The following is a 27,702-nucleotide window of genomic DNA, read 5'->3' as shown; positions in this document are numbered from 1 at the left end:
CAGCCACGTAGTATATTGCCCAGCCACATAGTATATTGCCCAGTCATGTAGTATATTGCCCAGCCATGTAGTATATTGCCCAGCCACGTAGTATATTGCCCAGTCACGTAGTATATTGCCCAGTCATGTAGTATATTGCCCAGCCATGTAGTATATTGCCCAGCCACGTAGTATATTGCCCAGCCACGTAGTATATTGCCCAGTCACGTAGTATACTGCCCAGTCACGTAGTATATTGCCCAGCCACGTAGTATATTGCCCAGCCACGTAGTATATTGCCCAGTCACGTAGTATATTGCCCAGCCATGTAGTATATTGCCCAGCCATGTAGTATATTGCCCAGCCACGTAGTATATTGCCCAGTAACGTAGTATATTGCCCAGTGACGTAGTATATTGCCCAGCCACGTAGTATATTGCCCAGCCACATAGTATATTGCCCAGCCACGTAGTATATTGCCCAGTAACGTAGTATATTGCCCAGTAACGTAGTATATTGCCCAGTAACGTAGTATATTGCCCAGCCACGTAGTATATTGCCCAGTCACGTAGTATATTGCCCAGCCACGTAGTATATTGCCCAGCCACGTAGTATATTGCCCAGTCACGTAGTATATTGCCCAGTAACGTAGTATATTGCCCAGTAACGTAGTATATTGCCCAGCCACGTAGTATATTGCCCAGTAACGTAGTATATTGCCCAGTAACGTAGTATATTGCCCAGCCACGTAGTATATTGCCCAGCCACGTAGTATATTGCCCAGCCACGTAGTATATTGCACAGCGAAGGAGTATACAGCACAGAGCCATGTAGTATACAGACTTAAAATAAAAAATAAACACATACTCACCCTCCGTTGAAGTCCTGGCCCTGTGTGCGGTGCACGAGGCAGCTTCTGGTCCCTGGTTTGGTATGGGCGCAGGACCTGTGATGACATCGCGGTCACATGACCATGACATCATGGCAGGTCTTTGTCGCATTCCATCCTTGCCACCGGAACCTGCCACTTCCATGGAGCGGTCACTGGAGTGTCGCGAGGAGCGGGAAAGGCGGCGGAAGGTGAGTATATAATGATTTTTCAAATTTTTTATTATTTTTAACATTAGATCTTGTTACTATTGAGGCTGCATAGGCAGCCTAAATAGTAAAAAAGTTGGTCACACAGGGTTAATAGCAGCTTTAATGGAGTGCATTACCCGCGGCATAACGTGGTCCATTAGCGCTGCCATTAACCCTGTGTGAGCGCTGACTGGAGGGGAGTACGGAGCGTGCACTGAGTGCGGGGAGGAAGGAGCGGCCATGTTGCCGCCGGACTGCGCCTGTCGCTGATTGGTCGTGGCAATGGTCGTGGGCGTTTTGCCACGACCAATCAGCGACTTGGATTCCATGACAGACAGAGGCTGCGACCAATAAATATTCGTGACAGACAGACAGAAAGACAGACAGACAGACGGAAGTGACCCTTAGACGATTGTATAGTAGATATTTCATACAGATCTAGATGGCAGAAAAGCTGGTAATTCAATTGCCGGCTTTTGCTATCTCCTTATCAAACCCGACAAGATATGAGATATGGTTGACATACAGTAAAACATTTCATATCCGTTATATTTTTACATATTCCTCACTAATAATGTTAGTAGTGTGTGTGCAAAATTTGGGAGCTCTAGCTGTTAAAGGGTTAAATCACGGAAAAAATTAGCGTGGGCTCCCGCGCAATTTTCTCCGCCAGAGTGGGAAAGCCAGTGACTGAGGGCAGATATTAATAGCCTAGAGAGGGTCCATGCTTATTGGCCCACCCCCCCGGCTAAAAACACCTGCCCCCAGCCACTCCAGATAAGGCACATCTGTAAGATGTGCCTATTCTGGCACTTGGCCACTCTCTTTCCACTCCCGTGTAGCGATGGGATATGGGGTAATAAGGGGTTAATGTCACCTTGCTATTGTAAGGTGACATTAAGCCTGGTTAATAATGGAGATGTCAATAAGACACCTATCCATTATTAATCCAATAGTAGGAAAGGGTTAAAAATACACACACACACATTATAAATAAAGTATTTTAATGAAATAAATTAACAAATGGGGTTTTAATATCTTTATTGTATGCTCAATCAACTGACGACCCTCGCTCTTCTGGAAAAAAAGGAAAAATAAAAAAACAATAATATCCCATACCTGTCCGCCATACAGTCATGTCCCGCGATGTAAATCCATCTGAATGGGTTAAATAATTTTACAATCAGGAGCGGTGCTAATGCAGCTGCCCCTGGCTGTAAAAACTGGGGAATGAATGGATGCAGCTTCATTGACTTGCGGTGCTGCTCCTCCTGGTGGCATAAACTCATATGAACTTCTGGGAATTTTTCTGAATATTTTGTCACGCTAGAGTTCATATGAGTTTATGCCACTAGGGGGCGCAGCACCGCAACTCAAGGAAGCTGCGTTCCCCTGCATTCCATTCATTGCCCAGTTTTTACAGCCAGGGGCAGCTGCATTAGCAGCGCTCCTAGTTGTAAAATTATTTTACCCCTTCAGATGGATTTAGATCGTGGGACATGACTGTACGGCGGATAGGTATGGGATATTGTTTTTTTATTTTTCCTTTTTTTCTAGAAGAATGAGGTTCGTCAGTTGGATTGAGCGTACAATAAAAATATTAACCCCTTTCTGACCTCGGATCGAGTTGTGCCAGCTTCTAGCCTCCTATCGAGGCTATTGAAGCATGGCAAAAGTAAAAAAAAGTTACAAAAAATGTGAAAAAAATTTAAAAAAAATAAAAGTTTAAATCACCCCCCTTTCGCCCCATTCATAATAAATCAATAAAAAAAAATCAAACCTACACATATTTGGTATCGCCGCAATCAGAATCGCCCGATCTATCAATAAAAAAAAGCATTAACCTGATCGCTAAATAGTGTGGTGAGAAAAAAATTTGAAACGCCAGAATTACGTTTTTTTGGTCGCTGCGACATTGCATTAAAATGCAATAACGGGCGATCAAAAGAACGTATCTGCACTGGAATGGTATCATTAAAAACGCCAGCTCAGCACGCAAAAAATAAGCCCTCACCTGACCCCAGTTCATGAAAAATGGAGACGCTGCGGGTATCGGAAAATGGCGCAATTTTTTTTTAGCAAAGTCTGGCATTTTTTTCACCACTTCGATAAAAAATAACCTAGTCATGTTAGGTGTCTATGAACTTGTACTGACCTGGAGAATCATAATGGCAGGTCAGTTTTAGCATTTAGTGAACCTAGCAAAAAAGCCAAACAAAAAACAAGTGTGGGTCTGCACTTTTTTTGCAATTTCACCGCATTTGGAATTTTCCCGTTTTCTAGTACACGACATGCTAAAACCAATGATGTCGTTCAAAAGTGCAACTTGTTCGCAAAAAATAAGCCCTCACATGGAGATATTGATGGAAAAAATAAAAAAGTTATGGCTCTGGGAAGGAGGGGAGCGAAAAACGAACACGGAAAAACTGAAAATACCAAGGTCATGAAGGGGTTAAAACCCCATGTGTATTTATTTCATTAAAATACTTTTTTCCTAATGTGTGTATTTTTAACCCTTTATTACAATTGGATTAATAATGGATAGGTGTCTTATTGACGCCTCTCCATTATTAACTAGGCTTAATGTCACCTTACATTAGCAAAGTGACATCAACCTCTTATTACCCCATATCCCACCGCTACACGGGAATGGGAAGAGAGAGGCTAAGTGCCAGAATAGGCGCATCTTACAGATGCGTCTTTTCTGGGGTGGCTGGGGGCAGATGTTTTTAGCCAGGGGGGGCAATATCCATGGTCCTTCTGTAGGCTATTAATATCTGCCCTCAGTCACTGGCTTTCCCACTGTGGCGAAGAAAATTGCGCGGGAGCCCACGCCAGTTTTTTCCATGATTTAACCCTTTATTTTAACACCTAGAGCCACAAAATTTGCACATACACTACTAACATTATTAGTGAGGAATATGTAAAAATATAACGGATATGCAATGGTTCACTGTATGTAATCCATGTCTCATATCCTGTCGGGTTTGATAAGGAGATAGCAAAAGCCGGCACTTGAATTACCGGCTTTTCTGCTATCTAGCGCTGTATAAAATATAAATATATATATACTAGATGGTGGCCCGATTCTAACGCATTGGGTATTCTAGAATATGTATGGTACTGTATAGCACAGCCCACGCAGTACATTGCACAGTCCACGCAGTACACGTTGTATATTGCGCAGCCCACGTTGTATATTGCGCAGCCCACGTAGTATATTGTGCAGCCCATGTAGTATATTGTGCAGCCAACATAGAATATTGCCCAGCCCACGTAGTATATTGCGCAGCCCATGTTGTATATTGCGCAGCCCACGTATATTGCGCAGCCCACGTAGCATATTGCGCAGCCCATGTAGTATATTGCCCAGCCCACGTAGTTCATTGCTCAGCCCACGGTGTACAGTGCGCAGTCCACGTTGTATATTGCGCAGCCCAAGTAGTATATTGCGCAGCCCACGTAGTATATTGCCCAGCCCACGTAGTTCATTGCTCAGCCCACGGTGTACAGTGCGCAGTCCACGTTGTATATTGCGCAGCCCACGTAGTATATTGCGCAGCCCACGTAGTATATTGCCCAGCCCACGTAGTTCATTGCTCAGCCCACGGTGTACAGTGCGCAGTCCACGTTGTATATTGCGCAGCCCACGTAGTATATTGCACAGCCCACGTAATATATTGCACAGCCCACGCAGTATATAGCAATGTGGGCACCATATCCCTGTTAAAAAAAGGATTAAAATAAAAAATAGTTATATACTCACCCTCCGGTGGCCCCCCGGATCGAAGCGGTTACCGACGCTCCTCGTGCGCTCCGGTCTGAAGAGTGCATTGCGGTCTTGCGAGACCGCAATGCATGGAGCAGTCACTGGAGCGTCGCGAGGAGAGTTAGTAACCGCTTCGATCCGGGGGGCCACTGGAGGGTGAGTATATAACTATTTTTTTTATTATTTTTAACATTAGATCTTTTTACTATTCATGCTTGCATAGGCAGCATGAATAGTAAAAAGTTGGTCACACAGGGTTAATAGCAGCGTTAACCGAGTGCGTTAGATCGCGGTCAACGCTGCCATTAACCCTGTGTGAGCGCTCACCGGAGGGGAGTATGCGGGCGCTGGGCACTGACTGTGGGGAGGAAAGAGCGGCCATTTTCTTCTGGACTGTGCCCGTCGCTGATTGGTCGTGGCTGTTTTGCCGCGACCAATCAGCGACTTGGATTTCCATGACAGACAGAGGCCGCAACCAATGAATATCTGTGACAGACAGACAGACGGAAGTGACCCTTAGATAATTATATAGTAGATGTGTGTGTCAATGACATACCATAAATATATATATATATATATATATATATACCCCTATTCTATGTGTAGACATTTATCTTAGCTATTCTATTCTAACCTGTCAGTGTGATTTCACTGTACACCGCACTGAATTGTCGGCTTTTCTCTAGAACACCGCTGCGTATTTCTCACAAGTCACACTGCTGGTCCGTGTGTGATCCGTATTTTTCTCGCCCTCATAGACTTTCATTGGCGGATTTTTTGCGCAATACGCTGACACTAGCAGCATGCTGCGATTTTCTACGGCCGTAAAATACGGCAGAGAAACATACGGCAGATAGGAGCTGCCCCATAAACATTGGTCCGTGTGCAATGCGGTGTTTTTGCACCTCTCACTCGTCCGTATTCCTCTCTAGTGTGACCCCCGGACAAATATGTGACTGCGTGTTTAACAAACGGATATATTATTATTCTATGAGCCTGATAACAGAAAGCAGTAAAGGATAAAGTAGAGTAAATGACATGGTGATAGCTGGAGAAGCAGCAGACGCGCTCTCCTCATGTATAAGCAGCTGAGCAGCTCATCAGCCGCCTTCTCGCTCAGCCAGCGCGGACTGAGGCTGCTGCAGCGCCTCTTCCTGCTCAGTGCGAAGTCATGGGTAAAAGAAAGGAAAAAAAAAAAAAAAAAAAAAGGCCGCGCATGCGCTGAGGTAGCCGGCTTCTTTACGCAGGCGCAAGTCCAACTACCTACGTCATATGAAAGAGGTGTGCCGGGAAATGTAGTTTTTCTCAGTTAATCACTCTACCTGCTTTGTAGGTGACTCGCAACCAGGAAGTTCCCGGTGTTTGTGGCCGTGGACGGGTCTGGTGCCGGGAGGTGAGCGGCCTGGGTTTCCCCGGAAAGAGATAACAATACGCGTTAAACGACTTGTCCATAAGTTTATGGAGCAGGAAAGCTGCAGTGCGCCCCTGACTGGAAGATTGGGACTGGGACGGACTGGTGTGGTGGGGGAGGGGTCAGCCATACATTATTGCAGACGGTGTCTGTTGGGACCCCAATGTTTTCGGGGTGTTTTTCAGTGATTTTTTTTTATATTGATTATTAATATTATTTATTGAGCCGATGACGCTGTAAGTTTTCGACAGAAGTCATTTTTTTTTTTCATTTTTGGGGTCATTTTCCCTGGTTGTTACGGTCACATATATACTTGGTGGTGACCGGCTGAATGATCTGTTGGCCGACGGATCCCGTCCGCTTCCCCTTCTCTGAGGGATCCCCTGTTCCCCTCCACCTCCTCCCTGAAGGATCCACTATGTCGCCCCCTTCTTCTCCTCAAGGCATCTCCTGTTCCCCTCCACCTCCTTCCCAAAGGATCCACTGTGCTCTCCCTTCTCCCCGAAGGATCCTGTCCCCCTCTCTGCGGTTTCCCCTGTTCCCCTCCACCCCAAAGGATCCACTGTCTCTTCCCCTTCTCCCGAGGGATCCCCTGTTACCCTCCACCTCCTCCCTATAGGATCCACTGTCCCCCCCTTCTCCACCTCCTCCCTATAGGATCCACTGTGCCCCCCCCCCTTCTCCCGAGGGATCCCCTGTTACCCTCCACCTCCTCCCTATAGGATCCACTGTCCCCCCCTTCTCCTCCACCTCCTCCCCATAGGATCCACTGTCCCCCCTCCTTCTCCTCCACCTCCTCCCTATAGGATCCACTGTGCCCCCCCTTCTCCTCCACCTCCTCCCTATAGGATCCACTGTGCTCTCCCTTCTCCCCGAAGGATCCTGTCCCCCTCTCTGCGGTTTCCCCTGTTCCCCTCCACCCCAAAGGATCCACTGTCTCTTCCCCTTCTCCCGAAGGATCCCCTGTTCCCCTCCACCTCCTCCCTGAAGGATCCACTATGTCGCCCCCTTCTTCTCCTCAAGGCATCTCCTGTTCCCCTCCACCTCCTTCCCAAAGGATCCACTGTGCTCTCCCTTCTCCCCGAAGGATCCTGTCCCCCTCTCTGCGGTTTCCCCTGTTCCCCTCCACCCCAAAGGATCCACTGTCTCTTCCCCTTCTCCCGAAGGATCCCCTGTTACCCTCCACCTCCTCCCTATAGGATCCACTGTCCCCCCCTTCTCCTCCACCTCCTCCCTATAGGATCCACTGTGCCCCCCCCCTTCTCCCGAGGGATCCCCTGTTACCCTCCACCTCCTCCCTATAGGATCCACTGTCCCCCCCTTCTCCTCCACCTCCTCCCTATAGGATCCACTGTGCCCCCCCCCTTCTCCCGAGGGATCCCCTGTTACCCTCCACCTCCTCCCTATAGGATCCACTGTCCCCCCCTTCTCCTCCACCTCCTCCCCATAGGATCCACTGTCCCCCCTCCTTCTCCTCCACCTCCTCCCTATAGGATCCACTGTGCCCCCCCTTCTCCTCCACCTCCTCCCTATAGGATCCACTGTCCCCCCCCCTTCTCCTCCACCTCCACCCTATAAGATCCACTGTGTCCCCCCCCCCCCTTCTCCCGAGGGATCCCCTGTTCCCCTCCACCAATAGTTGAGATCCTTAAGTATTCCATATTTATGACCCATTCTTGGTTTCGCACGACGCCCTTTATAACGCTCTGGTCCATGTTACTGTGCGGCTCTTCTGTTCCAACGGTAACGGCTTCTCGACTGTTCTCTAATGACCGGGATCCAAGGGAGCCGTGATCTCGGGTATTAACCCTCCCAGGAGCCAGGGTCTGTTCAGTAAAGATCAGGGCACCTGAGTTGTCTATGGCAGTAGTAGGATCTCTGTCAACCCATCTCTAGGCTCAATACTTGATTATAGGGTGCTGATGGGATCTCATGGCAGCCAGGGCCTCAATAATGGCCCCCAGGTCGACCATTGATGTCAGCCTGTGAAGGACCCGGCTGTGGCCTCCATTTCATCCATGGAGCAGCACTGTGCAGTCTGTAACCGAGCAGGTCCTGCTGACGCCGACAGTGGGAACAGCTGAAAGGTGGCAGCGTCGGGTGTTGAACCCCCATCGATCAGACATTGATGACCTATACTAAGGATAAACCTTTATTGGTAAAGTAGTGGACTACCTCTTTTATGAAGCCATTTTGATTTTATGGATCGTGGGAGTTGGATATTTCTTCCTAGTGGTGGCTCCCGGGTAAAACCGATCCCTATTTAAATGAATAGGAGCTGATCTGCAGCCTTTACTTATGTGTCTGGACGTATGATGGTCTCTCAACATAGTGTCCTCCAATGTTCTTGCTGATCCTTCTGAACCCAAGCTCCTACCTAGGGGTAGTCATTAGTGAATGGCGTCGATGGTTGGTTAAACCCTTCAGTTGTGGGTTTTTCATCGGAGAAGGGTCGTATTCCTTTTGTTTTCACTGCTGTGTGAGGTTTGATAGTTCTGGCAGGAGATGTGGAGGAGATGAGTCCTTGTCTTTGGTGCCTCCTAGAGTAGATGAAGCTCTACAGCCAAGGGACACCTTCCTGTCCAGCTCTGGTCCATGATAAGCCTGTTGATCCATCATAAGCCTGTTGATCCATCAGGGTGAGGAGGGTTGCAGATTACAGGAGAGCTTTGTGGATCTCTCCCATACCATTCACTGACCTCCTCTCATCACCCTTTACCTGGACCTGACTTAAACCGCCTTAGTCTCAGGTCAGATAATCCGGATTCAGAGAGCACCCCTCCGTTGCCTGGTTTGTGATCTTCAGCTGCCTTTTCTCCACCTGGAGAAGCAGTTGGTTGCTTGTCCATCGCTGGAGCTTCTCTAACTCTCCATATATGAGGTGTCTCTGGACAGTACAGGACTGAGCATCTGAGCTTTCCACAGATACTAGTTGACGCATCACGGTTGATTGTATACAATGTACAACAGGCCCCTGAAATATATTTATTTTTTGGTTCCATTTTAGGGATTCTATCAAAGAACCAAAACTATGGAGGAAAACTTCAAACCTCTGACCAGTTTAGCATGGACTTCTGCCCAGTCAACGTGCCCCAAAGGCCACTTCATAGTAAGTCGTTGGTATTGATTGATTGATTGGTCTTAATGTTTTATAATCTGAAGTTACCATTTTGTTTTTTTTATTGTAGATCACATCCACCATCGAAGGGACCTCGGCTAGCTTTCTGAAGGGCTTTGCCCAGAAGTCTGCTCTGTACCTATGTTACTGCTCCTCCCCAGAGGTAAGAGATGACCGTACTATAGAAGTATACATGGTGACGTGTCAGTGCTCGTGTAGTCGGCAGGTAATGGAGGACATCATGGCAGCTAGACCTTCCCAGGTGATGTAAATATATTCACCGTGAGTCATACCCCATATACGAGATGGTCGTGACCCTTGTAAATCAGCAGCTCCGTATATGATGGGAGTCACTAATCTCTACTTACATGGTCGTGCCATAATTAAAGGAGTACGGTTTCAAACCAGTGATTCCTTAATAGATGTCTTGGTTTCCTCGCGGCCTTCGTCTATTAGAGCAGAGGTGGACTACGCTCCCCAGCTGGCATCCGGGGTTCGTGGTCAGTGGCTCCTACAGTTGCCTCATTGTGTCCACTTTTCTTATGTCTCCTAGCTTCCACAGACTGTAGATCAAGTGATCACCGAGGTCCTGCTGGTGGGAGAAAAGAGCGCGCTGCCGGTCGGGTTTGCTTATATTGGGGAATATGTGGAGCCTAGTAAGTGTATAACGCACACTGTGACTTGATCTACATTGGCTGCCCGGCATTTATTACCCCCGATCGGCGGTTGTTTGACATCTCGTTGTTTCAGCTTTGCACTGAACCATCTGTAATAAATCGCTCAGTTCACAAAGGCTGCAGTTGGTCTTGGCAGCGCAGGTCGTGTTTACACAAGATCATGTGCTGCCGAGAACATTAATCTTTTGTGCAAACTAAATGCTCATTTAATTCCACAATTGAGCTTTTTTTTCTAGTTTCTCTTGTGATCATGAACTCATTAGTATAAACAATAGTGATGAACGATCGTGCTCGGATTAGCTGTTATCTGAGCATGCTCATGTGCTAACCGAGTGTCTTCGGCGTGCTTGAAAAATATGTTTCAGTCCCCGTGGCTGCATGTTTCGCGGCTTTTCAACAGCTGTGAGGACTCGAATATGTTTTTCAAGCACACCGAAGACACTCGGTTAGCACCCGAGCATGCTCGCTCATCACTAGTAAACTATTACCTAGCAATCCTGGGAGGGTTTGTCCATGATAATCGTGCAGTGTAAATGGACCTTTTAGTCTTCTCCATCCTTCCTGGAGCTGGTATGTGAAGTCTTAGGCCGGGATCACACTTGCGAGAAACTCGCACGAGTCTCGCTTCTCAATACCCGGCACTGCCGCCGACACTCGGACCGGAGCGCTCCGCTGCATAGAAATACATGCGATCGCACGCTCCGGTCCGCAGTGCCGGGTATTGAGATGCGAGACTCGTGCGAGTTTCCCTGGCCTTAGCCAAGTCTTAACGGTGACTGATGTAGAACTGTATGACAGTCGCACATTAGTAAGCGTATCCATCGTATGTCCTCACTATAATAAACCATAAACCAGTGAATTCGGGTAGACGTTCTATCAGGTTCCAGACAAGAGAAAAATAACCTGCACGCCTTAGGGTGTAGAGGAGACAAATCTTTAATAGTGCAAACCAGAAAAATAACGTTTCAGTCTACATAGCAATGTGGAACGGGCGTGCACGGACACACCATAGAGAAACATCCTTCTGATTAAGGTCTAACATAGACCAAAACGTTATATTTCTGGAATGCAACGTCACAGATTTGTCACTTGTGGAACATTAAGGAGTGCTGGATCTTATTCTCTTGACCAATACAGGTTGGTACCCTTCCCATGCACCCACAGATCCGGAGTGACGTGTACCCTTTGCACCTTACATCAGGTGCTATTTAGCTAAATGATTTGTAGGACTCTAGTCCAGTGTCCACATTGAACACCAGGGTCCGGCGAGCTATCTCAGACGGCATTCTGGTCATCTCTGGTGTTTTACGAGGCCCTCGTCAAGGACACGTCAGGTGAGACCTGGTAACTAGATGTTATGCAACATTTTTGTATCAGAGGCACCTTGTAATAACCAAAGATGAGCAGGATGACGGCATTGTGACAACCAAGGGAGTTTGCAGGACTCTGGTGTGGGTGCAACGGAGTACCAACATGGGTGGTATTAGTAGACTTTTAGATCAAGCAGTGCTTACTGAAGAATAAAAAAATGTACATAAACGCTCTGCCAGGCAGAAGACGGACAGCTCCAGTGCCTCAAGTTAGAAGTAGCTGCCCAATATTGTTTGACCTTTTACCGAATCTTCCCATATGACTTTAGATATTTAACCAAATCAGAGTTTTCTCCCAAAGGAAAATACAGTAGATGGGAAGTCTTTTCCTTTTGAAGACTCTAGGTTGTCTTAAAGGTTATTCTCAAGTTATTAAATTGCTATAGATAGAATGGAAACAAGCAAGTTTACAATTAACTTGCTTTTTCTGTCTGCTGCCATTCTCTTGCAATGAGGGCTTTTATCTTTCATAGTGTACAGCTGGTTTCTATGGAGCTCGGCCACTACTGCCAGTGCGCAGTAGTTACTGTGTATTCACAGTGGAAAATGAAATGCTAGGTGAAATCCCAAGAAACAATGAAAACCCTATATTAAGGGTCACCAATCTAACCCAAGAAGAGGTGCGAAACCGGCTAAATAAGATTAAAATAGATAAATCTCCGGGTCCGGATGGCATACACCCACGAGTACTAAGAGAACTAAGTAATGTAATAGATAAACCATTATTTCTTATTTTTAGGGACTCTATAGCGACAGGGTCTGTTCCGCAGGACTGGCGCATAGCAAATGTGGTGCCAATATTCAAAAAGGGCTCTAAAAGTGAACCTGGAAATTATAGGCCAGTAAGTCTAACCTCTATTGTTGGTAAAATATTTGAAGGGTTTCTGAGGGATGTTATTCTGGATTATCTCAATGAGAATAACTGTTTAACTCCATATCAGCATGGGTTTATGAGAAATCGCTCCTGTCAAACCAATCTAATCAGTTTTTATGAAGAGGTAAGCTATAGGCTGGACCACGGTGAGTCATTGGACGTGGTATATCTCGATTTTTCCAAAGCGTTTGATACCGTGCCGCACAAGAGGTTGGTACACAAAATGAGAATGCTTGGTCTGGGGGAAAATGTGTGTAAATGGGTTAGTAACTGGCTTAGTGATAGAAAGCAGAGGGTGGTTATAAATGGTATAGTCTCTAACTGGGTCGCTGTGACCAGTGGGGTACCGCAGGGGTCAGTATTGGGACCTGTTCTCTTCAACATATTCATTAATGATCTGGTAGAAGGTTTACACAGTAAAATATCGATATTTGCAGATGATACAAAACTATGTAAAGCAGTTAATACAAGAGAAGATAGTATTCTGCTACAGATGGATCTGGATAAGTTGGAAACTTGGGCTGAAAGGTGGCAGATGAGGTTTAACAATGATAAATGTAAGGTTATACACATGGGAAGAAGGAATCAATATCACCATTACACACTGAACGGGAAACCACTGGGTAAATCTGACAGGGAGAAGGACTTGGGGATCCTAGTTAATGATAAACTTACCTGGAGCAGCCAGTGCCAGGCAGCAGCTGCCAAGGCAAACAGGATCATGGGGTGCATTAAAAGAGGTCTGGATACACATGATGAGAGCATTATACTGCCTCTGTACAAATCCCTAGTTAGACCGCACATGGAGTACTGTGTCCAGTTTTGGGCACCGGTGCTCAGGAAGGATATAATGGAACTAGAGAGAGTACAAAGGAGGGCAACAAAATTAATAAAGGGGATGGGAGAACTACAATACCCAGATAGATTAGCGAAATTAGGATTATTTAGTCTAGAAAAAAGACGACTGAGGGGCGATCTAATAACCATGTATAAGTATATAAGGGGACAATACAAATATCTCGCTGAGGATCTGTTTATACCAAGGAAGGTGACGGGCACAAGGGGGCATTCTTTGCGTCTGGAGGAGAGAAGGTTTTTCCACCAACATAGAAGAGGATTCTTTACTGTTAGGGCAGTGAGAATCTGGAATTGCTTGCCTGAGGAGGTGGTGATGGCGAACTCAGTCGAGGGGTTCAAGAGAGGCCTGGATGTCTTCCTGGAGCAGAACAATATTGTATCATACAATTATTAGGTTCTGTAGAAGGACGTAGATCTGGGTATTTATTATGATGGAATACAGGCTGAACTGGATGGACAAATGTCTTTTTTCGGCCTTACTAACTATGTTACTATGTTACTGTACACTCCAGGAGAGAGGTTAACTCTTAACATCCCAGACAGCTCTCTCCACCACATTGATTTCTCTACAGCAGTTAGTCGCTTAACTCCCTTTCAACTCGCGACAATCTTTCAGAATCACCAGCCTCCACCATTGTCAGCTTTCAGAGCAGTTTTAATCACAGCTCTCACTGTCCTGATAGCTAAATGTGTTCCAGCAGAACTTGTGCTGAGCTTTGTGGTTCTACTAATACTACAGCTGTCGTATATCATAACTGTCACTCAAGGAGGACGAGTGCCCGCTCTGCCAGAATCCAGAAAGTGAGGAGACTGTAAGGAGACTGCCGAGCTCTGAGCTGCTCAGGAGACACCCCTTTTAAGTAATGTGTTAAGGTTTGTTAGTCGGTCGTTGACCTCTAGGGCAGTAGGCGGCAATTGGCTAATGCAGTTTAATCTGACTAAGGCTCCTCGTCTGCACAGAGGTAACCGTGCCAAAGAAGAAGCGTCTTTGTGTGAAATGGAGTCCTGTGACCACAGCGGGCTCTGCTGTCTCTGACATTAAAGTAACAGTGAAGAGCAAAAATCTCGGCCCGCCGTATACTCGCATTGGGTAAGTACTGAAGTTGTTAACCACAATTTTTATATATTGCCATCAGAGTGAAGTCTACTGTGTCCTCACTGTTCTGATTCCGCTCCATTCGGAAGATAGAACATTTTGGTACGTGACCGTCCTCTTGATTCTTCTCGTATCCTTTATTTTCCATTTCTTTATGAAATGGCGATGCTATCACATATGTCATTGAGAGGTTGGTCCTCCCATCAAGCCTGGCCGCTTCTTCTGTAACAATCTGGAGCCTGCCCAGAGCTTTTTTTGCTTGTTTTAACTACGGCGCTCTACCACCATAAAAAAAAAAAAGTGGAGATCGGAGCAATGGTAGCGTGGAATAAATACCTGAAAAGAAAGCTAAGATGTGACATTTTCTTGGGTCTAGCAGAGATACATAATCTACAAGTGTGTGTACATTGTCACCTGTAGTATTGTCGCATTATCGGTGCGTCTCGCCTTACGGCTCTGTTCTTGTCACCCCAGTGATATGAGTGGCCTGGCTTTATGGTGCAAGAAGGTTCCTGTTTCCATCCCCAAACCTACTCCTAAACCGCGCAACATCACATCCGGCGTCCGAGGACTTTCCTTAGATAACGGCATCCCAGCCAATACCACGTAAGTACAGCCGGCACACCGCCAGGCGTCAAGAAAATATGGCAATATCATGAGCAAGCCGCATTACACTACCTGCACAACCCACTCTTCTGAATTTCTGGAAATTTGGGTACATTATAATTGGGTTGAGTGCTATTTTCTGGTTAATATAGAGGAATATAATGTTATTGCAGATTAAAAAAGTGATCTGCTGTAGTCAACCTCCATACATATTCCCTTACACCACACATGAAGACCATGACGGTGGGTCCCCACTAAGTATCTGCTTCTACAGAGAGTGTGAGACCTTTACATGGAAGACCCATTGACGCGCCAGCTCTGAACCCCAACCATATCTCAAATATTAAAGGGTAGCTCCCAAAATCACAAGTCCTACTCTAAGGGAGAATTTCCTGATTACTAGGGGTCCAACCACGGGGACTCTAAGCAATCCTGAGATCAGTGCTTTATACCCTGACTGGGAGCACAGGTGCACGTGCTCGACCTCCATGACTTTCTTCGTCAGTGGAATTGCCAGAGGGAGCTCAGTAGGGTTCTCCGATATTTCAGTTCCTTCTGTAGACAGTGAATTGATCGGAGACAGAGCATGAGCACCTCTGCTTCTATTCAGGACATCCAATTCCAAGGACCCTAAGCCCCGATGTTGGAATTGCTGCAGAGTCCTCTTCCCAAAATCCAAAACCCTGATTCCAGAATTGCTTGGGGTCCAAGCAGTTGGATCCCTAGAGTTCAGCAAGTTATATTGTTTGCCCGTGCATAGAGCATAACTTGTGATTTTTGGGAATAAAACTTTTAAGGGTTGATTATGGGGATGGGTTCATTAAAATGTAAAAAAAAAAATACAATTTGGGCTTTTATTGAACAACTTTGGATTTTTCCTATAAATTTTGAGTGACCAAATGTTGCCCTGGAGCCCTAGCATCTCCTGGTATTAGATCTCACACAAAACTCAAAAAAGCTAAAATATGTGTGTGGCCAGGAGTACACTTGTGCACCTCCCCCAATGTCAAGGGGGGTCTGCCTGAGGAACCGGAGGGAGGCATCCTGATGCAATGGGTAAGCCTGTTTGATTTACACCTATGACTGTGCTTATGGATAGGGAGGCGGTACACAACAGTAGATGGTGCTACGGATGGTTGCACTGAGGTCCTCCAATCTTACATATAATGTATAGTGATTTGATTTGGTGATCGATTTTTTTTGGCTATGCCCTGGGTGTAATTGATCCTACTCCCTCTTGTTCCCCAGGCTTCCTATCAGTTTCCTCTATTTTTTCATGCTCCTCTGGCTATATGCCTAAATATACATGTGTATGTGTTGATAAAATGTGTTGATATTTGTTTAATAAAATTTGTACATTTTTATGACCATGTTTTGTGGGATTTTGTTGCTCCACTGTCTTGGTTTGTATCTCCTGGCATTAGAAGGGTTCCTTGATAAACTGATCACAAAGTGTCCTTCATCCTGGCATCCCTTAAGTTATCAGCTGTAATCTACGGGGAACCCTGACAGAAAGTGCTCTGGTTTCTCAGAACGACACTTTGGGGGAAATTAAGCATTACATGGCGTCTCCATCAATGTGCTGTCTGTACCTGACTGGGGCTACATGGAAATTTCGGTAGTGACGTTAGTCACACTTCCAAAAAAAAATAATTGCAGCGAAATGCAAGTAAATGGGGTCACATTGCGACCCCCTTAGAGACAAACAAGTTGTAAAAAAAAAAATCCAACTGACTTTTTGCAACTTGCCAAATGGGATGTTTGAAATTGGGTTTTGTAAATTGGAAGGGTCTCGGGAAGGTCATACATGGGCTACCAGTGGACGCTCTGTGGCTCGGCATAGGAAAGCTGTAGATCGGGTCTTCTACATACCGCCAACTTCTCTGTTCCTTCTTGTAGCACAATCCACCTTCCGGCTCCGGTAGTTTCTCCTAAGCCCCATGTCAGATCGCCTCAGTCTGAACACCCGCTGTACGAGGCCAACGTCTACGGCGTATCTGGTGAGAACTTTGGTCTGTATGTAATGAATGGCAAAGTCTTTCCCAGAGTCCCACATTTACCTTCTTGTGTTTCAGCCATTGATGGGATCCCGTTTACCATTCATCCGATGTTTGGAAGCAAAATATCAGAACCTGCCGTAAGTATCCAGATTGTGTACCCCAGTTATTTCCCACTGCGCGCTGCAAAACTTCAACTCCCAGCATGCTCCGTCAGTCTGTAGACGGCACAGATGTAGTTTGGCAGCATCGGTAGAAGCCGTTGTCCTGTCTGCCGTCGGCTCATGCGTCCATTGTTTCTTATTCCTTTTCAGATAAACTTTTCTAACTTCAAAGATCTGAGAATCAAAACTTTGGCTGAGATTGAAAATGAGGTAAATCTTAAAGCAATAAGTAACGGATGATGTCACGGCCGCAGCTTGTGGTTATTTTACTAGTAAGCAGTGAGACTTTTAGTTACTGAATAGCGACATCCCGCTATCAAGGGACCACCACTTCATCCCTACAGGCACACACAGACCTTTTCCCAGGAGGGGTCACCCATGACATGGTGCATCACTAAAGCCATCTATTTTGGGTAGGGGGTCTAAGTTTAAAAGGTTGTCTCGTCTTCAGGAGCGCACCACTCCTCTGCTTCTTGATGATTGACAGCTCGTACCAGCAGCATGGCTGAGCCACTGACCCCTAACTGCGCTTTCCCATGATACAAGCAGAAACCGAATATATTGAAGGCTCACCGAAACTGTCCTTAGCCAGCGATCCAGGCTCAGTAGCAAAGAGCTTGTAACTGCTGCACTCCTTGCCTAGGAACCCCCCCAATCCAGGCTCACTAGCAAAGAGCGTGCAAGTGCTGCTCTCCTTGCCTAGAAATCCGCAATCCAGGCTCAGTAGCAAAGAGCTTGTAAGTGCTGCGCTCTTTGCCTTGGAACCTCTGATAGACTCCAGCTGTGGTTTGTAATCTTGGAAACGAACAGTAAACAATAGATTTAAAAGTCTCCATTCTGGAGAGGGAAATTGCAAAGTTTCTTGTTTATCCAAGCGTTGGTCAACTTTACCCTTGTAATAGGATGTGTAGTGCAGCAGGGTTGGTGCAGTGTGACAGACAGGCAGTGACCCAGGAAAGTTCAACAACAAAGTCTCTTTTAATGGTCCGTGTACTCGCAATCAGAAAAGTAAACGGGATCCTCCTGATCGCAGCCAAGAAACAAGATAGTCCGGGACCTGTTGCCGTGGGCGACTGCACCTCCGTGCATGCTGATGGTGCCAGGCCTTTTGGCTCTGTGTTGCTTCACACAGGCTGAGCCTATGGCAGAGCCTTCTGCTCTGCACACTTGCAAAACCCCTTTGCTGCAGGGGCTTTTACAAGGAACCTGTGGCCGTAGGCCACATGCAAGACCCAGCTGGGAGGAAACGGGCGACCCCACTACCATCCTGTAGTCCGTTTTAAAAATAAAAGCCCATACGGGTTTTCCTAACTCTGCCTTGGACACATAGCTTGCCCAAGACCAATACTTACTTTTATTTTGCATTGCAATTACAGCTTTACCTGTGACTGCAATGCACTCACGTCTTCAATATGCATGTGTGCGCATCCTGGGGGACACATAGCGACCCTCACATATAACACCGGTCACTGCCTCACAGATGAGACAAACCCCTTTAAGGAATGTCCATTATTTGTCATCTGTTTTTGGTTCTAGTCTTATCACTGTGATTTTTTTTTTTTTTGTTTCTTTTGCTTTATTTTCAGTACGACTATGGATTTGTGGTGGAGCGCTCGGCTTGTGCCAGATGACGATGGGACCCGTTCAATGATTCACTGACCGATCGATGGAAACCAGAAACGTCCTGCACCCAGTTTATACACTGTACGGCGGCGAAGCCCTCGAGGATTTATCTCCACACGTTTTCTCGCGTCACGTCAGATATCCATAGGATCAGGAACATTGCTCTTCTTAATTGTGGGTGCCACGTATTATGTAATGATCCAGCCCCCAAGGTTAAAGAGGTTAAAGAAGCCCTCGGTCATTGCTTTTTATGCACATTCTCTCTGTTAAGACCCCCAGCGATCAGATATAATCTACTAGTTGCCCTGCAGCGCCTCCTCTGGAAAAATGAAGTATTACATTGAAATTAATAGGGTGTCTTTGTCATGGAGTGATGTGCCAGGTCCGCCTGAGTGATGCTGTTTGTAGCCACACTCTACTCGGGCTAATAAATGAATATTGCCACCCTATATTAAAGGGGTTACAAAAAGAATAGGCCAAAGGGGCACCCCCAACAGGTTTATGGTTCCATAGGCAAAGCATCTTACTCTTAGTAACGTCCGTGCCTGATATTATATTAGCAAATACCTCCAATTAGAAATTTAGTATAGTTCTTCTGATTAGCTATGTCTCTTATGCCATGTGCAGGGCATTGCGATAGCTTAGGTATCCATGGTTACGACCACTAATAACGAACTGTCATTGTATGAGTGGTCATAACCATGGATACCTAAGCTATCGCAATACCCTGCACATGGCATAAGAGACATAGCTAATCAGAAGAACTATTATACATTTCTAATTGGAGGTATTTGTTATTCTTATTATGCCTACTACATATTTGGATAGGGTCTTGGAGATGGGAATACCCCTCTAAGGCCGCGTGTAGACGTCCATTTTTTTGTTATATATTTTCGACATATTTCTGAACCTTCTCTTGTGCACTTTTTTTCTAAATGGAGACTTAACCAATTTGAGGATCACAATTGCTCATTGCAGCCAATGTTTCCACGAGAAATAAAGGACGGCACCCCGATGCCATCCATGATGCTTTTCGTCCATTTTTCACTGTTTATAGGAGAAGCTCGGGAGACCACCTCCTTTCTTGCTTTCTATCGTTGTCTCTTTTTTTTTTTTTTTCTGCAAATGAGAATAGGGTAACGTCATTTTGTTTTTTTACCTTTCACAAGGACCAAAAATAAGAGGAAATCCAATGAAACGCATTGATGACGAAAAAAAAGTTTGTTTTATCAAATATGCTAAAAAAAAAAAAAAAAAGTTTTGACTCTTTTAGCAACTGTTCAGAAGTTTCTTAGTTTTAGGGTGACAACCGATATTATCAGTCTCGTGAGCCCCATCATGGTTGTCAGCGCCGTCACTCCCCGACTCCTGAATAGTAATTGTTGTATGGTGATACTTCCGAAAAAAAAAGTCCCTACGGGAGCGGTAATGCCAGGTATATGTATGTGGCTAACCCAAGTTCCCCAGGAATGGCCGATCAGAACCAGAGTAATCTTCGTTTATGTTTCATGTCATAACTCCATGCTATATTTCTTAATAAGCAACTTTTTAAAATATTTTATTAGATAAATTACTTCTTTCTCCTCCTGAATTGATCTTTTGCTTTCAATTCATGGGTAAAATCTGTGTTCAGTGAAGACACGTTTTTCCATTACTGAGATTGGAGATGACAGTTGGTGCTCATAAGGTTCTATGGAAGGGGAGGAGCCCGAGGCCGACGCAGACATTCCGCTGCTAGTTCCATAGAACTTTATGAGCACCAACTGTCATCTCCAATCTCAGCAATGGAAAAAATCGTTCTTCAGGACAGATTTTTCTCATGAACTGGGGATTTTAAGAGTGAAAGATCAGGACAGAAGGAGAAAGGAGCGGATTTCTAATATAAGATATATTACAAAGTTTCTTATATTTGCATGTATTATTTATGGAGGAAAAAAAAAAAAATCAACTAAAATCCTAATTTTCTGCCATTCCCCCCATGTATGTACACCACATATTTATACCATTCCTTCTCATGTTATCGCTTGTTCCCAGAACTTAACATTAAGTTGCTGAATATATTTATTGTCTATTTCTTTCAATTATTTCTGTACCATGTCCAAATACTGCGGACAATAAATCTTGTTTCTGTCTCCTTTGTTGTTATATTACTGCTCCTATAAATATGCCTTTTCATAAATCTGTGCTACACATGAGTATCAGACTGTAAGATATTTTTTTTTTTCTTTTTTTATAGAAACGTGACATTTTTCCCCTCTGTAAATATTCCGAAGCTCCAGTCCTAAAAACTCCCTTTCAGATTAGTGGTGTAAATATTAGCTGGGGGCAGGAGGGATATGGAGCTGCAGCCTCTCTCACTGTGTGTATGTGAGACTGAATGCTGCGATAACATGAGGTTAATGTGAACAGAACCCTGTGAAACAAGACTCCCGACCCCCCTTGGAAGTATGTCCAAAAGAAAGGTAGCCCCCACGATGTAGCACCTCCGGAGGCCCCATGGTCAGCAGCAACATTTCCTGTGGAATGTGCACGCTCGTCCTAAAAAAATATGATTCCAATTGATGGCCTTTCTTTATTTGAGTGACTTTTTCCCATTGGCACTTTCGAAAAGTTTCTGAAACTTATACATACAATATGAAACTTGTCCCTTTCGCCACGACAGCACCCTACTGGAGAGAGGGATCCGCCCCACAGGAACAGGAAACCTACAGAAAGATAAAGGGGGGGCGGGCCGCCTCTCCTCCACAGTTTAGGTATCCTGTTCCTGCGGGAACGACAGGATTTCTATAGGAAAAATACTAGGGCATGCACGCCGCCTGTGCGGTATCTCTGGGAACGGCAGGGGCTGCAGTCCAGAGGCAGCGTCGGGGAAGATCCGTTCCCTCCTCGTCTGATAAGAAGCCCGGATGATGGCTAGGTCCGGGTGAGGCCGCCTGGCATCACTTCCGAATCGGGTGGCGGAAGCAAGCGCTGGAGCCCTCACTGATCAGGTGAGGTGAGGACAGCGTTCCAGAAGTGTGTCCGAGGTAAATCCCGGACCGCGCATGCGCCGACCGCCACCAACGATTGCCCAGAAGTACCCTGTTTCCCCGAAAGTAAGACAGGGTGGGGGTTTCGGGGGGGTCCTCCAATGTAAGGCCTCCCCCGAATGTAAGGCAGGGTTGGGGGGGCCGCTGTGAAATGTAAGGCCCTTACCTTTGGGCCGCCGCTGTCCCCAGGCTCCAGAGGTGTCCTCAGGTGCAGCTGGGCGGGTCCAGTGCTCATGGGGTTAACTCGCCGTGTTAACCCCGCAATCCGCCCAGCTCAACAGCTCATTGGCCGCCCCTGCTCCCCACGTCACCGCCGGCCCCCGGCTCGAGCGCTGATTGGCCAATCAGCTCAAGTGCTGATTGGCCCAGCAGCTCGAGCTGTAATTGGCCGCCCCAGCCCCACGTCACCGCTGTTTCCCTGCTGATTGGCACAGCGTTCCCTGCAGCACAGGCCTTCCGCACCCACAGCCGCACCGCAGAGGAAAACGTCCAGCATTTAAAAACCAAGTAGGGAAACATGTACTGTATAGGGTATGGGGCTGTGTGCAGTGGGATACGGCACTGTTATGGGGTATGGGGCTGTGTGCAGTGGGATACGGCACTGTTATGGTATGCAGGCAGAGGGTATACGGCAATTACCGTACAGTACCGTACCGTAGTGTGTACGGTAGTAACAAGATATTCTTGATACGCTACATTTGTTTTATTCTACTGTTTGGTGATGACCGACTCTTCAGCATGTTAATAAATGTTGATTTATTGGTTAAAAAGAAATTGTCATTTTTTTTCGGCTAATGTAAGACCTCCCCCGAAAGTAAGACAGGGTGGGACTTTTTGGGGTAAAATTAATGTAAGACAGGGTCTTACTTTCGGGGAAACACGGTAGATGTTGAAATTCTGGGGCATCTAGGCTGGAACCAGTGGCGGGGTGAAGCGCGGCTTTCGCGCATGCGCAATGCCGCAAAGGAAAAAAAAAAAAAGGGGGAAAGTGCACAACTCCCTATATAAATCAAATGGGCACCATTATTTAGCGATGCAAGATGTCATCCCCAGGTGCCATGGACCCTAAAGCAGAAGACCAAGTACCCCCCGCCAAGGGTCGTGCCAGCAAAGGATCTTCAGATACCGGTCATAAGAGCGGCTCGGTGGTCGGATCTCGGGCTTCTGATTCGGTATTAATTGCTTCACTGGGTGAGTGTGTCTAGCTCTGCCTATTAAGCTAATACTGTCTCCCCTCTCTTTCTCTCTTCCTCCTTCTCTCGTTATAACTCTGATCAGACTAAAAAGCGACAAAAAACAAAACATAAGGAATGCGCCTTATGTTGCCAGCCCCTACCAGACTCATACCCTAAGAAACTCTGCAAGGCCTGTATAACTGAAACCACACAAGGAGCGGCAGTGTCCGTTACGGACTTGCGTGCTATTATTATCTAAATCTAAACCTAAAATGCCAACACCTTCGTCGGATTCGGATAGTGACCAGGCTGTATGCTCAGAGGCCTCCCTATCATCCTCATCATCGTCTTCATCATCTGAGATTGAGGGACGTTCTTGTTTTCCGGTGGAGAGTGTGAACAATCTAGTGAAATCGATAAGAGACACTATGGGGTGTGAGGAGACGAAGGGCGCACAAACCGTGCAAGACATAATGTTTGCGGGTTTAACAGAGAGAAAAAGGAGATGTTTCCCAGTTATCCCGGCAGTAAAAGCATTAATAAAAAGGGAGTGGGAGAAACCGGATCAGAGAAGCTTTCTACCCTCAGCGTCAACACGAAAATATCCGTTTAGTGACGAGCTTCTTACATGGACTAAAGTCCCTAAGGTTGACGCAGCTGTGGCCTCTACCTCTAAGCAGTCAACCTTACCCGTAGAAGATGCGGGACTGCTCTCTGTCCCTCTGGATCGCAAAGCCGAGTCCTCCCTAAAAAGATCCTGGGAGGCAACTACAGGCATATTCAAACCAGCAGTAGCAAGTACTTGCACCGCCAGATCAATGCTCATCTGGATTGATCAATTAGACCAACAGATTGCGAAGATCTCAAGGGAAAAATTATGGGCTGCTATCCCTTTAATACGAGGCGCAGCAGCCTTTATGGCGGATGCATCCGCGGATTCTCTCCGGTTGGCGGCTAGATCTGCAGGTCTTGTAAACAACGCAAGACGTGCATTATGGATGAAGAGCTGGAAAGACGATGCGCAATCAAAATCTAAAATATGCGCAATCCCATGTGAGGGTGAGTTCCTCTTTGGCAAAACCTTAGATGAGATATTGGAAAAAGTGAAAGTCAGGAAAAAAAGCTTTTCCTGACTCTTCTATCCCCTTTTATAGGAGAGCCTTTAAAAGAAGGTCGTTCGGCAAGAGAAGGCAAACAGATCGACTGCATGGACCACTAAAGAGGATAAACAGAGAGGTACCATGTTCAGAAGAAACAATCCCCCAAAAGATAACAAGTACTGAGGATATACCAGTAGGGGGTAGATTGAAATTTTTCGCCACCCAGTGGGAAAAAATAACATCTAGTTCGTGCGTTTTAAATATCGTCCGAGATGGAATTAAATTACAATTCTCTCGTGTTCCCCACGAATCATATATTATAACATCCCTCAGCTCGCCTGTACAACAACAGGCTCTGGAGCTTGAAATTCAAACCCTGTTATCAAAACGGGTTTTGGTCCAGGTTCCTGAAGGACAGGAAGGTAGGGGATTCTACTCTCCCTTATTCCTGATTTCCAAACCCGACGGTTCATTCAGGACAATCATAAACCTTAAAAAACTAAATTCCTTTATCGAAAACCATACATTTAAAATGGAATCAATTAGATCCACTATAAAACTCCTCTTTCCAAACTGTACGATGGGGGGCATCGATTTAAAAGATGCTTATTATCATCTCCCTATCCATGACAGATACCAAAAATTCTTCAGGGTAGCGGTGACAATCAACGGCAAGATTCGTCATTTCCAGTACGTAGCCATGCCCTTCGGCCTTTCTACAGCGCCAAGGATCTTCACCAAGATAATGCTAGAGGTGATGGCCTATCTTCGTCAAAAAGAAACATTAATTGTACCCTACCTGGATGACTTTTTGGTTATAGGAAATTCAGTTACTCAATGTGCTGACCGCTTGGCTCACGCAATTTCCTCTCTATAGGATCTAGGTTGGATCATCAATACCAACAAATCCAGACTTACTCCACTTTCCCGTCAAGCGTTCTTGGGGTTCCAACTAGACTCCATAACCCAAAAGTGTTTTCTGCCCCAGGTAAAGATGCTACTTATCAGACACAAAGTCATAGCTGCCATACATAGTCCACGTATATCCCTAAGACAAGCTATGTCATTGCTAGGATCCCTTATTTCTTGTATACCTGCAGTGAAATGGGCTCCATATCATACCCGAACGCTGCAACACCAAATTTTGCAGGAAGAAAGACGGTTATTTGGTCGCCTAAATGCACGAATAACCTTGTCACAGGAGGTTTTAACTTCCTTAAAGTGGTGGCTGGATTCAGACCATTTGATGAGTGGTGTTCCATGGGTAGTAACGCCATCTCATACCATAACCACTGACGCCAGTCCTCATGGATGGGGCGCTCATATGGGAAATAATTTTTGCCAAGGGTTATGGAACATGAAAGAACGCTACATCTCATCTACACTTAAAGAACTGAATGCGGTAAAATACGCCTTATACCATTTTCTCCCACAGCTTCGGGGAAAAGACTTCAGAATCCTTTCCGAAAACACCACCACAGTGGCGTATCTAAACAGGCAAGGAGGCACTCGATCAGAGACTCTGATGTCTTCTGCTGGGCAAATCTTGACTCTAGCGGAAAGTCACCTAACATCCCTTACTGCGCTTCACATAAGAGGGGAAAGCAACCAGCAGGCAGACTTCTTAAAGGGAACCTGTCACCTGAATTTGGCGGGACCGGTCTTCGGTCATATGGGCGGAGTTTTCAGGTGTTTAATTCACCCTTTCCTTACCCACTGGCTGCATGCTGGCTGCAATATTGGATTGAAGTTCATTCATTCATTGCCTTGCGCAGGTGTGTACTACGGAGGACAGAGAATGAACTTCAATCCAATATTGCGGCCAGCATGCAGCCAGCGGGTAAGGAAAGGGTGAATCAAACACCTGAAAACTCCGCCCATATGACCGAAAACCGGTCCCGCCAAATTCAGATGACAGGTTCCCTTTAAGTCGGCACACCTTGACACAGGGAGAGTGGTGCCTAAACCATCATATCTTTCAGTACATAGTATCCCTATGGGGTCGTCCTCAAATAGATCTCTTTGCCACAAAAATAAACAAAAAACTGAAGATTTGCCTCCTTATCTCCAGCGGATCATCCGGACATTCTGGACGCTCTCCAAGCCCCTTGGCAGTTCAGTCTGGCATACGCCTTTCCTCCGATCATATTACTACCACAGGTCATACGCAAAATCAGAGAAGAAGTAGCGAGAGTGATACTGATAGTTCCATTATGGCCCAAGAGACCATGGTTCTTGTGACTGCAAACCATGTCGATCTCAGACCCTTGGGTCCTCCCCTCGACACCCAATCTTCTCTTCCAGGGACCGTTTTTCCATCCTCAAGTGGACAATCTCCATCTGACGACCTGGAATTTGAGAGGCAGATGCTAAGATTAAGGGGGTTCTCGGAAGGATTGATTGACACACTCCTCCAAAGTAGAAAACCTTCCACCACAAACATTTATACAAGAATATGGAAGAAATTCTTACAATTTCATACATCTTCCAACACATCAGAAATTCCGATACAATCTATCCTGGAATTTCTTCAAAAAGGGAGAGAACTAGGTTTAACTGTAAACACCTTAAAGGGACTCTGTCACCTGAATTTGGAGGGAACAATCTTCAGCCATAGAGGTTGGGTTTTCGGGTGTTTGATTCACCCTTTCCTTACCCGCTGGCTGCATGCTGGCTGCAATATTGGATTGAAGTTCATTCTCTGTCCTTCGTAGTACACACCTGCACAAGGCAATCTTGTCTTGTGCAGGCGTGTACTATGGAGGACAGAGAATGAACTTCAATCCAATATTACAGCCAGCATGCAGCCAGCGGGTAAGGAAAGGGTGAATCAAACACCCGAAAACCCCGCCTCTATGGCTGAAAATTGTTCCCTCCAAATTCAGGTGACAGAGTCCCTTTAAAGGTTCATGTTTCAGCACTAGGAGCCCTCTATGGCCATAACATTGCGGGAGATAGATCAGTATCCCGATTTATCACAGCCTGCAAAAGAATAAATCCAGTTAACATACCTAGAATTCCACCATGGGCTCTAAATTTAGTTTTACAAGCCCTAACAGACTCTCCCATTTGAACCAATAGATTCAATACCCATCAAAAGCCTGTCACTAAAAACGGCCCTCTTGGTAGCACTGACTTCAGCTAGGAGAATCAGTGACATCCAAGCACTCTCTATAGATCCACCTTTTCTGTTAACCTTTCAGGATACCGTAAGTTAATTCTTGAACCAGACCCTTCCTATCTTCCCAAAGTAGCAAAGAAATTCCATAGGTCACAAGAAATAATCTTACCCACTTTCTTCAGTAATCCCTCCACTCCTGAAGAACAAAAGTACCACACTCTAGATGTTAAAAGAGTAGTGTTAAAGTACATTGAAAGGACCAGCAGCTGGCGACAGTGTAGGGCTCTGTTTATATCCTTCCAGGGTCACAAGAAGGGTCATGGAGTAACAAAAAGAACCTTATCCCGGTGGATCAGAGAGTCTATCAGACTGGCCTATTCCGCGAGGAAAGAAAACCCTCCGGAAGGCATAACAGCGCACTCTACCAGAGCGATGGCATCCTCCTGGGCAGAAAGGGGAGAGGTCCCAATTGAGACTATATGTAAGGCGGCAACTTGGTCAAATCCTTCTACATTCTATAACCACTATAGGCTTGACCTATCGTCAACTTCTGACCTAGACTTTGGCATGACTGTCCTCAGCACGGTGGTCCCCCCCCCCCACCCCCTAGGTGATAGTCTCTGAAAAATCTCCAGTAGGGTGCTGTCGTGGCGAA

The 27,702-nt window shown here is 45.9% G+C and overlaps 1 protein-coding gene across 1 annotated transcript; it reads left to right on the top strand.

Moving 5' to 3' along the window:
• Nucleotides 1–6,108: 6,108 nt before the first annotated feature.
• Nucleotides 6,109–20,756, top strand: MVB12A (multivesicular body subunit 12A). Its single transcript, XM_069746509.1, has 10 exons — nt 6,109–6,221; nt 9,247–9,348; nt 9,428–9,520; nt 9,911–10,013; nt 14,097–14,226; nt 14,707–14,838; nt 16,738–16,838; nt 16,914–16,975; nt 17,150–17,209; nt 18,586–20,756. Exons 2-10 carry the CDS (start codon nt 9,271–9,273, stop codon nt 18,628–18,630), a joined length of 804 nt encoding a protein of 267 aa, XP_069602610.1. The 5' UTR covers nt 6,109–6,221; nt 9,247–9,270; the 3' UTR covers nt 18,631–20,756.
• Nucleotides 20,757–27,702: the final 6,946 nt, after the last annotated feature.

The sequence above is a fragment of the Ranitomeya imitator genome, chromosome 2, assembly GCF_032444005.1.
Source record: "Ranitomeya imitator isolate aRanImi1 chromosome 2, aRanImi1.pri, whole genome shotgun sequence".
Taxonomy (NCBI): Eukaryota; Metazoa; Chordata; class Amphibia; order Anura; family Dendrobatidae; genus Ranitomeya; species Ranitomeya imitator.
Note: the sequence above shows the minus strand (reverse complement) of the source record. Positions and strands in the feature narration are given on the sequence as shown.

Excerpts from the sequence above, each read along its gene's own strand:
- MVB12A (XM_069746509.1), top strand. The coding sequence starts at position 9,271 with ATGGAGGAAAACTTCAAACCTCTGACCAGTTTAGCATGGACTTCTGCC. Across the intron at positions 16,839-16,913 it reads CAACGTCTACGGCGTATCTG|CCATTGATGGGATCCCGTTT; the intron begins GTGAGAACTTTG and ends CTTGTGTTTCAG. Across the intron at positions 16,976-17,149 it reads GCAAAATATCAGAACCTGCC|ATAAACTTTTCTAACTTCAA; the intron begins GTAAGTATCCAG and ends ATTCCTTTTCAG.